Here is an 11,626-nt window from a genome sequence, read left to right on the forward strand (position 1 = left end):
ACAGATGCTCTGTGTCAGCTAGTTTGTAAATCTGAAGAGTATACAAATGCTGATGTTAAATCCTACCTGCAGCATTCACAACTCTCTTTGCTTGAATTATCCCAAGTGGAGTTTCAACTTCCCATGTTCCATCTGATCGGGAGTTCAGATTTGTCACTTGGACAGGGTAATTTAATTGGGCACCATATTTTCTGGCTCCTGCAGCCAAGGCCATAGTGAGAGAATAGGGATCAATATGACCATCTCCAGGGTTATACAGGCCAGCTAAAACCTAAGTGGAGGTAAAATACCACAAAATGAAAAAAATTAAAATTCATCAAAATTAACTAATTTTGTAAAAAATGCTTTATTCCTTGAATGCAGTAAACTTTAAGGAGTCAAATCAAAACATGTAATAATATCAGGGCTACAGCTATCCAACTTAGCAAAGGCCTAAGGAAGAAAAATTGCTCAGTTCTCAAACGCTGCAATGCTTTAATATTATAATATTACATATATGTAATTTATATATATATATAATTAATACTATGCACAGTATAGTATGCACTATACAGTATACACTAAAATGTGTGTGAGTGATTTTTGTTTATAATGCATCTTTTTTTCACTGCAAAACAAGAATTTCTTGTGCCATTTGTATAAAGGAAATAGACTTTATGTCTACTTATCTGATAGACCAATATTTAATTGCAATGGAAGTTATTTTTCATAAAATTAGGTTCTTTACCGTATCCATGTTCAATAAGGGAAATAGCTCTTGTACTTTCTCAGGCGTGATTAGGTACTGCTCTGTTGGGTGCCAACCAGCACGAGTCATTTGGTATTTGAATTCATCCACCCTTGTAGGGGTTGAGGCAATTCTGATGCTGCCAGGCTGATGAAACCCCACAGCCTAAAACAAAGAGCAAAAGTGAACTACTGGAAAAATCTTTACTTATCTCCATAAATGCATGTTCCTATTCCACGGGAAGTCTACAGGAGTTTTGCCACTAACATCACTGAAAAGAGAGTCCAATAAGTTAGATGCCCTTGAAGGAACAGGATAGATGTAAACTCCTAGAGAAAATAAAATTTTTTAAAAAGTTATCATATTAACTTGTAGGTCAATCCATACTATCTTCAAAACAGTTGTAAAAGCTTTTATTGCATTCAATAACTTTTTTTAGTATCATGATACTATTATTTTTATTAAGATTTGATTAATATTTTAAATTACGCAGTCATGCACTTTCACAAATAGGATCTGATAAACCTCAAAAATAAATATATAGTTTATATTAAAGTCTATCACCTGCATAATTTGCTGTTGCAATGCTGCAGAATAAATCTAACTGACTAAGCACCTTTATTGACGTAATGAATAACCACCTGCCTTTTTTTATTTGTTTGGTTGGTTTGGGTTTTGGTTTTTGTTTTTTGTTTGTTTTTTTTTTTTAATAAAGTAGAAATCCATATATAGCTGGACACTCAATGATCATTTTCTGGTACACACTACTTACTTTACCTTTTCTGTGTTACCTCACAAGACATTAATATGGCTGAGTAAGTCTTGTAGTGAAACTCACAATGATAATCTCCTGTAGTATCTTATCTAGCTGAGCAGCAGAAAGAAGAAAAAAGCATCTTATTACAATTGTCAAGTTTGTAGACTAGCGCAATGAGGATCATGCAATTTCTTCTGCAGTCTGAAGCAAGCCTGAGCTTAGTAAATGAAACCTATATGCCTGAATGGTGCCAGATAAATGAGACGACCCCTGTGTTTCTCTGCATACCCATTCCTCAAGTCACTAAATAAAAATGCATCTCTGAAAGGGATGGGAGGAATTGCAGCAATCTTCTCAAGTACAGACAGCATCATATCATATGAATTTTTAAGTAGACATGTTTAAAGCAGGAATGTATCATAATCAATCCGTTCATTCCAGATCCTTGATGCTATTTTAACTCCTATACCAACCCAAAGTTGCAGACTCTCAGTCTGCTGTGCTTCTGAGATGTTTTATGAAAACCATTCCCTTAAACTTCAGAGGGATCTGGGAAACCATCTAAAATATTTAGTAACTAAGCGCCAGACTATAGCATAGATGCGCAGGCAGAATATATTTCAATAAAAAGGGAGACTTATGATAGTCATGAATGCACACATATACAACCTGTCAACTCCAAACTTTTTTGTAAGACTATTAGTAAGGTTAGCATTGATCTGAATTAATACTTTAAATGTTAAGGAGATTACCTGTCCAGTCTCTTCTTCCAGCTTTTCATAGAGTTTGATGCTGTAAGAGTGAATCTTCTTCAGGTTTATTCCAGGATGAAAATAAGTAGTTAAACCAGCCTCAAATAAGAAATAGGAACAACATAGAGATATGATTAGAAGTGCAGTGTTTTCTTTCACTCCTTCCAACTGTCATTCAAAAAGTAACTGTCAAGATACTGTAAAGAAAAGCAACACATGGATAGAGCCAACTGCTACAAAAATAAAAACAAAATCCTTCACCTACTCATGGCATTCTTGTTCTCTGCACACGTGTTTTTCCACCTGTTTTTTCTCATCAAATTTGTCAACCTATGATACTGCTGCAGTTGTTCTCTCCTATGGTTTCCTTTCTTCCTTAAATTATTCAGTTGTCTGCTTCAAATCTTCTGGAAGAGACGTGCAACTCAGTTCCTGATCAACTAAACCAACTGATTAAAGGTCCTGTAGTAAGATCTTTTCCTTCTTGCAGATGGAGATGGAAGAGAAACCAAACCTTAAGAAAGACCAGACCTTAACAAGTGTTATTACTCTCCTGGGGCATGAACAGCAGGATGGTGGAGTCATTATTCTTCTACTCTCAACTGTTGTCTCACGTGGCAGTTAAAAGAGCATTTGCTGCATTTCAGAAGTAGCTTGAGATATTACTGTATGTATTTTGCACATCATTTTACCAGGTCTGACTTTAGAAAGCTGTCAAGCCCTTTCGGGTTCATGCAAAGGTTCATGCAACCAGCCTCTTCTGTATTTAAGGAAGCTGTTCACCTGCTTACAATAGAGACAGCTGCGTCAATCTAATGACAGTAATAACTGCAGACTTAGCTCTTTTAAAAAAGCAGAATTAAAATATTACTGAAATTAAGCGTATGTCTTTGTATTTCCTGAATTTGACATATCACTAAAACCCTTCTTCCAAGTGAGACAACAGAAATGCAAAATTACCTTAGGTTTTCAGGATGGGTAGCTACACTGATTTAAATTTTATACATATATAAGGCATATTTTGCCAACTGAAATAGAGGTTATTAATAGTTACAGTTGTTCCAGTTAAGGGGGCTAGACATCAGAGTCCACCTTTGAGTTCACTGCCATTCTGAGGAAAAAACCAGAAGGAAATACAAAGGTGAAAAGTAACGCATATAGCAGGGTTTCCTTCTAAGTTGGCTAGTATGCGTATACATTAACTGCTCTTGATTTTAACTTGCCAACTCTGTTCTGTGCTGCATATTTTAACGCTTTAACTTTTAAAGCTATTGGAGTAACTGTACACATATGAATAACAAAAGCAAGATTTAGTGGTCTTTAAAGATATATTTTAATTCAAACTAATTTAATTAAATATTACGCTTCTGTATAACTAATATCAACATATATGGCATGAATTAGATCACATATCCTCATTTTTTTTAAACTATGGCCTCTTCTGACCCATCTTTCTTGGTGCAGCTTCACATCTTTTTCTTCAAGAAACAGACAGCTTCAAATTGCTCTTAGCAAATGGCTTACACTGAGATATCATTTCCACCAAAACCCATAAATTATACTCACTGCTTGAGATGACAGGTACTCAATATCTTCAGAGCAACAGCATGATAACTGTCTGGCATTACTGATTGTAGGTCTTTACATTAGCCACGGTGTTAAAAGTTTTTCCCACCTTTCTTTGTGAGAATCTTATTTTTCTGGTATCTTGAAGTTTATATAGGATATCATAGTGTACCACATGACTGAAATCCCAAAATAAACCAATGGAAAAAAAGTGTAAAATAATAATTTACCAGTATTATATTTTTCAGTTGTGCCTGTATTTTATTAATCAATTTGGTTCTAGTTCCCTAAGTATGTTTGGTACTGTTCACTACCTCAACAATCTGAGTTTAAAAAGTGATTGCACAAATCTGTAGGAGGAAGGTAAACCTACTAAGGGCCACATTAAGCACAAAGCAGGCATGTCGGATTCAGAAAGTCCTTGAGCTCTATTAATAGCCTGAAAAATGTTGCTTGTCCTTTTCTCATTATCATATCAGATCATCATCATATTGGTCACTGCTGGAGATGAGATATTTGACTAAACGTATTTTTGATCTCATTGGATACATCTGTTTTTATGTTGTTGTGAACACATTTATTTTAATTACCTCAGCCTAAACCCCAGGACTGTTTCACTACAGAATTTGTAATTAAAACTTGTTTGTTTCTTAAATAATAAGTCCTAAGGACCTTTTTTCTGTGTATACAGAATAAAGAAATACATTAGACATTGAAATATTTACATTTCTTTAGCCATGTACAATAACCTATGAGTAATTCATTTACTTGTACCTGAAATTTTTGTCATATTATTTTTACTGTGTTCTTTTATTTATGTAAATATTTTCTGGTCTTCTGCTATTTTCCCAGATGTAGGGAAATTACATTTTAGTGGTCACTGTTAGTAAAGTCATTTTGAACCAAATGAACTATAAATGACTTGCAAGTTAGCTATAAAACCGTATACATTCAAGAACATTTAACTGCAAGAATTAAATCAAAACCTATCTCTCTGATATTTTTAAGTGAAGAAAAGAATTTTAAACACATTTTATGCCTTTTGGCTTTAGGTAACAAATGTTTCTGATTTCCAAAGTCCAGCTGGGAGACAACTATAACCTGACCAAACTACATACAAATTAAGATCATAGAATCATAAAAGAATAATAATAAAATAAACAGATTGAATGAGACCTCAGAAGGTCACTATCCAACCTTATACTCAAAGCAGGGTCAGCTACGAATCAGACCAGGTTGCTCGAGATTTTCTGTAGCCTGGTCTTGAAAATCTCCAAGGACAGAGACTGCACTCCTTCCCTGGCCAAGTATGGGACTTTGCATTTGTCCTCGTTAAACTTTATGAAGTTCCTGTCCTTCTGTCCTTCCAGCCTATCTAGGTCCTTCAGCATGGCAGCCCTGACCTTGAGTGCATTGACTGGTCCTCCCATTTGGTGTCAACTGCAAATTTGCTGAGCATGTACTTTGCCATCTACTCCAGATCATTGATAAAGATATTAGACAGGATGGGTCCCAGGACAGATCCCTGTGACACTCCCTTTATTTCCAGGCTTTGGGTAGAGTATGGCCCATTAACCACTGCCCTCTGAGCCCAACCATCCAAGCAGTCTTTTAACTATCTAGTTGTCCAGCCATACAGACCATAACATCTTCAGTTGAATATATTATTATCATAGCAGGCAGTGTCTAAAATCTTGCTAAAATCTAGGTAAGTGACATCAATGGCTCTCCCCTTGTCTACAAATTTAGTCATTTTATCATAACGGCAATCAGTTTTGTTCAGACACGATTTACACTTGGCACATCTATGCTGTTTCCAATCACCTTTTTTCTCCTTATGGGCTCAGATCTGAGACTCGCTCCATAATTCTCCCAAGAACCAAAGTAGCTGGCCTTTAGCTCCTCTGCTCGCCCGTCTGGCTTTTTTTTAAAGATGCATACATGTGCCCGTCTCCAAATGTTGGGCAGCTCCACCAATCTCCAGTCTTTCAAAGGTGATACATCTGTGGCCTTGCAATGCCATCAGGAGCATTATTGGATGCAGCCTATCTGGACCAATGTACGTGGATGAGTCAAAAGTTCTCCCAGTAATCCCTGGCTTGATCCTCCTCCATTGCTTGTAGTTCCTCTTCTTCTTCAACCCTGCTCAGAGCACAGAGGCCTGAGAAACCTTGTCAGTGAAAACTCAGGTGAAGAAGGCACTGAGAACTTCAGTCTTGTCAGTGTACACTGTGACTAAATTACCCACCTCATTCAGCAATGGTCCTGCATTTTCCTTGTTCAGCCTTTTACTACTATTGCAGCAGTAGAACCTCTTCTTCTTGTCCTTGATGCTCCTTACAAGTCTTAACTCTAGTTGAGCTTTGGCTTTCCTAACATTCCCTTCACATGCCCAGGCAATGTTTCTAAATTGCCCCTTTGTAGCCTTTTCCTGCTTTTACCTCCTGTATGCTGCATTTTTACCCCAGAACTCAGTTATGAGCTCCCTGTCTGGCCCAGCTGGCCTCCCAATGTGTCAACTTTTTTCCCAAAGTTTCAGGGTGAACCATTCTTGTATTTGAAGGAGATTTGCTCTAGGTTTTGCTTTATTTTTGTTAAGAGAGATTTTGTTATTGTAGGTGAACAGATCTGGGAAAATAATTTTGAGAATGGGCACTTTGCTATGAGAATTGACACAGAGATTTTAAAGCATTTTTATAGTTGAAATTTTTATATGTTGAAATGTTTATGTATCAATTTTATTCTATTCCAGTCTGTTTCAGATTTTATACTAATGGCATTATTAAATTAGCGCTCTGAAGGAAAATGGTATTAACACTGTTAGAGCCTGTATTCTCTGTTCTCGCAAGTTTGACCAAGTTGTAACAAATTTTTATTTGTCTTGCGCTGTGCTTTATTAACTCAGCAGCAAAATCAATTGCATGTTGCAAGAGAAAGTATCACATAACAGAGTGGTATGTTAAACACTTTCTAAGAAAACACCTTTTAAAAAAAGTAACAACACAAAAAAGTCTATTGGCTGAGTGAGTTACACATGCTTCCTTCCTAGGGTTTCAGTATGAGTGCCAATTATCTGACCTGCAGAATAGTGTAACTTCAAGAGTTTTTAAAGCCTAAGTAAATTATTACACACATATAATAACTACTACTTTGTCGTGCTTAGATAGGTATAAAAATGAGCAGGACATGCTCTGTTATTTATGTCTTCTTATTACTGGTAATATAAAAATGTGCACACTTTCTGTGCTGTTTTAATAACACACATGAAAGTCAGACATATTTATCTCAGACCTGAGAAGTGGAAGAAAGTTTTGGCGGCAACACTAGCAGGAATCTGATCTATAGGAAACATGATCCTGAGCTCTGGCAGAACTTACTGGGCCGTGAAAGAGGGAAAGTATGGCAACATCTGACCCAGACTTTCAACATTTGTGGCTGCCGGGAGCACACTACATGCCATTTCATGTATTAAGTCTATGTGAAGTTTTCAGCTGTATCTAGTACTGTATCACTGTGAGAAAAACACTGATAAATGCACTGTACCTAGTATAACGAACTCAGAGTCACAGTTTTGATCTTTCTCATCATCTGAAACAGGCCTATCACCAACTTTTTCATCTTCAGAAACAGCACTCGAATACTGAGTTCAATGAAAAGACCCAGTGCACCATGCAGTGTAACTAACAGTTATCCATTTTAACCTGTCCCATAACTAAGTGTCTTGCTGTATTAAATTCTGTTGCAACCAATGCCACAAGGCAGCCCTCTCAATAGCTGTAGCACAGACATTTTCTCTGCTGCAAACCAGGTCCCTCCCTACCTTTGAAGCAGCGTTCCTTACTCGGTGATCCATTGCTGCATTCACCGAGAAGTGAGGGCAAAAATACTGAAGGAGAGGTTGCTTTTAGTTATGGGCAACAAGCTACAGCGAGCGAGTGTAACAAGAACAAAGGAAAGGTGTAGCCACAACTCCCCAGTCATGATTTTGGTTTCTGACTCAATGAGGGATTTTTATTATTTTTTACACACATATTGTTCTGTCTATGCATCAGGTAAATAGAATTCAGTCTGTGCCTCACCCATGTACTTAAGTCAAAGTATTTCTTTGAGCATTTCATAGTTACGATTCAACACACAAGATGCATGATCTGACACTATGCATGGTATTGCTCTGCTTGCTGAAGTGCACCGGCTGTGGTATGACTGTCTAAAAGAGACGTACTTACTGAATTTTGTTTTTTTTCTAACTCCATACAGTGTGTTTTCTTTTGCTTTGTTTGTTGAAAAGCAAGTAAAATGAAGTATAGACCTACTTATATTCCAGGCTGTGATTTTTTTTCCATTTAATTTTTTAATATTGTTCTCTCATAAGGCCCCAAAGACACAAACCACCTGCACTAAGGCGAAACATTTCAAACTTCAGACTTCCTCCCCTGGGAGCAGTATGAGAATACAAATCAAATATAATTCATCCAAGTCATACTCCTTAATTTGTTCCTGGAAACAACTGAGATATTATAGTTATAAATATTGCATAAATGCTCTATCGTATTAACAGAGTAGTTCTAAAGACAGTAAACTGTTGGGTGTTTACTCTTCTGTATCACTACACACAGGGATAACATTCTCCAAATTTCAGCTAAGCATAGCTGGAAATGAACGGAAAAAAGCCTCTATTATTGTGGCAAGCTTTATTTCATTTTGTTACACTACCTACTCCAGACATTGACATACAAAAGATGTAATTACATACATGCATGTTGTGCACCAGTATGTCCATGTGATTAGCATTATTATAGGACATGTCCCCACCCTGTCATTATTACACATATATCTTTTTAGTTCTTTTCCTTAGAGTACAGACAAACGTTTGGTCTTAAAAAAACCCCCACAGTGTACAGTTGTTAGCTTCACTCCTCCAAGATTTTGTGTAACGTCAGCAGTGCCAGGAAAGAAAGCTCTTGTCTCTAATAAGAATCAGTTTCTGGGACAGTGATATTCTCTGAGAACTGGACACTGATGCTGCTTCTTGATCACCTCTTTTTCAGGATCGCACATATATAAAAACATGCCAAATTTCACATTTCTGTTTTATGCATGCCAGTGCAACCACTTCCACGAGAAAGTCTGCAGTATAAATTGTCTTAAATTTAAAAAGTGCAAGTTTAAAGTCTAAATCGAATTAACTGCCAAAAATGTATAATAATACTAAGTTATCTTTTAGTAATTTCAAAATATGGTATTCATCACCGTTTTTATATTGAGAAAGGTGTACTATGGATAGCTGAACCAACTTTTCAAAATCCATACAGCCAATCTATAAAGAACCCAATGCTGAAGTTTGTATCTATAAAATAACCAAGGCAGTTAATCTCTAGAAAGCCAGGGAATATAAAGGTAATGAGATTTCCACCACTGTTAGGCACACAAGCTCCTGTTAATCTGAGAGATTACCAAAACGTTTCTTACTGCATGCCAAGTAGATCCTGCAGTGAGCTCAGATTTTTCTAGCAGAACAACATCCTTCAAGCCAGCCTTAGCCAAGTGATAGGCTAGACTCACACCAATGCAACCACCTCCAATGATCACTGTGTCTGCTCTGTCTTTCTGCAAGGAAGGTGATGAGGTTTCTTTCCTGGGGGGAAAAAATATTAGACAGTTACAAAAAGACAATTGCACTTTTGTCCATATCTTTTGTTTACTGCTCCAATCATAATATAACTTGGTGCCTGCTTGGGAGTTTAGACACATCTGACAATGTAACCTGGTTCATATACATAAACAGTAGTAATACAAAAACCAGCAAGTTGGCTTCCACTCACAACTTTACATCTTTGTTATTTGTCCAATATACCCTCATATCCTATTTCTCAGTAAGAAACTGTACCCCCAAAATGACAGTGTCAAAACCTGACTTTTCGGAAGTACTACATTATACCCAACACAAAGTCTTTAAAAAGTGTCTGCTTAGTAAGGCTCCTTAACAAATTTCTAGAGCCAATGTCAGCAGACTACATGAGTGTACGTGTTCATGAACAATGAAACTTAGTATTTATTTTCATGTTCTTTCTATTTGGATGTCTTCTATTTCTCTGAAGTAAGAACATCATAGAAACAGGGTTTTGTCAATGGCTCACACCTGCTACTACACCATGCTGCATTTTCACAACCACTTTAAGCCAGCATAAACCAGAACTGTTGCCATAGGCAGCCTCATTCTCCTCCATCTCATCTGATCCCCCCCTCTACTGCCCCATCCACAGTCAGGCACCAAGCCAGATCAGGAAATTTCTCCCAGTTTAAAAAAAAAGCCATTTTTTTCAAATGCAAGATAAGGTAGGACTTTTTCATACAGCAGCAGCACAGACTACTGTGAAACCACAATCTCCCTCCCTTCAGTTAATCAATACTCAATTTTATCTTCCCCCTCCTTGTACATTTGCTTTTGCAACTTCTCTGGCAAAAGGCTTTCTAATGTGTAACTAGTCTTCCACACACCCTCCACTCAGAAGTCAAAGCTATTAGTTGTATGTGTTATGAATGGAGGTCCTTTAAAAAAATATGACACTTTAAACGCAAATGCAGGAGGAATACACACCATGCTTATCCACTACATAGCAATGAATGAAAAGTAAAATAAATGGGAGCAATGGACACCACAGGTTTTCTGTCTTTGGTGCACCACACACGTGCACATGTTCTTTTTTGAGATTACATATTAATTTTTGCAAGTTAGCAGCAAGCTGTTTAACAGCCAGACGTGTGACCCTTACGCCGGCTCCACTACTGAATTTTGAGGCACATGGTAACAAAGGTCAAGCGAGGAGGCTTTGCTCATGCTTCTTTTACGCTATGAGTTTGAGATTTCCTCACCCGACTTTCAGCTCTCTTCAAACCTTTTCTTTCAAACCCAGGAGCCAGGTGAGAGAGCGGGGGGTACCTTCCCTGTCACCTACACGTTTTACCCAGGTGTTCGCTCGTGCCAGTTAAACCAGACCATTTCTTGCTCACCGATCTGGCCCAGAACGCAACAGGAGGGCTCTCTCTGTGCCGCGTCGGCGACTCGCTTGCCCCGGGCTGGGTCTGGTCTTGGACGCGGACACGCGAGGCGCAGCGGCAAGGTGCGCCTCCTGCCCACGGGGAGGGAGAAGCCTTCGCGGTCCGGTGACGCCGACCGGGAGCTGTCCGAGCACCGCAGCCCGGTAGAAGGAGTCCGTTCCCCTCCCAGCCCCGCCAGGTAGCTTCACCCCCGGGATTCGCGCCGGGGGGCGGCGGGGCGGCCGTGCGCTGACAGCCACCGCCCTTAACGGCTCCTCCGCCCGCACCGCCCCGCCGCCCCCCGCCCGCCCGGCCTGGCCCGCCCCGGCCCGCGGCCCGCACTCACCGCCCCTGGGCGCCCGCGCCGCCGCCGAGGGGCCGCAGGGCAGCCGCGGCGAGGGGGTCGGGCCGGCCGCCTTGGTGGGGCGGCCGCAGCCGCCGCAAGGCTCCTCGCAGCGCCGCGCTCATCCCGCACACGGCCCGCCCGCGGCAGGGATGGACAGCGCTGGCTCCGCGCTTCTCCCGACGGCTTCCCGGCCCGTCCCGGACCCCGCCGAGGCCAGCCCTCACGGAGGAGGGCGCCGGCCCGCCCCTTGGCCAAAGGTCTGCCCGAGGGGGCGCAACCGGGCGCCTCCCGACCTCCAGGTAGAGGGGCGCGGCGGAGGGAGGACGCGGGGCAGCCCCGGCCTTGCCAGGGCGCCCCGCGGGGTCAGGGGCCGGGCCGGCCGGGGGCGTCGCCCGCAGCTGCCCACCGCAGCCCGCCTCCTCCCCGGGCTATAAAGCGCC

The 11,626-nt window shown here is 40.2% G+C and overlaps 1 protein-coding gene across 2 annotated transcripts in view; it reads right to left on the minus strand.

Annotated features, from left to right (window-relative positions):
* Window positions 1-11,578, minus strand: part of DMGDH (dimethylglycine dehydrogenase) — a 45,995-nt gene extending 34,417 nt beyond the window's left edge. The window contains exons 1-6 of one of the 2 annotated variants that reach the window (XM_086479708.1): window positions 11,496-11,578; window positions 11,187-11,445; window positions 9,272-9,437; window positions 2,237-2,335; window positions 728-892; window positions 67-271 (exon numbers count right to left, since the gene is read on the minus strand). In XM_086479708.1, coding sequence (XP_086335834.1) covers window positions 67-271; window positions 728-892; window positions 2,237-2,335; window positions 9,272-9,437; window positions 11,187-11,308 — 757 coding nt within the window. In that variant the 5' untranslated portion in view covers window positions 11,309-11,445; window positions 11,496-11,578. Of the gene's footprint in view, window positions 1-66; window positions 272-727; window positions 893-2,236; window positions 2,336-9,271; window positions 9,438-11,186; window positions 11,446-11,495 lie in introns of those variants that run through there. The other variant, XM_086479707.1, reaches the window with a different exon arrangement.
* Between the last annotated feature and the right edge of the window lie 48 nt (window positions 11,579-11,626).

Source organism: Leptosomus discolor, chromosome Z (assembly GCF_034619465.1).
Source record: "Leptosomus discolor isolate bLepDis1 chromosome Z, bLepDis1.hap2, whole genome shotgun sequence".
Classification (NCBI taxonomy): domain Eukaryota; kingdom Metazoa; phylum Chordata; class Aves; order Leptosomiformes; family Leptosomidae; genus Leptosomus; species Leptosomus discolor.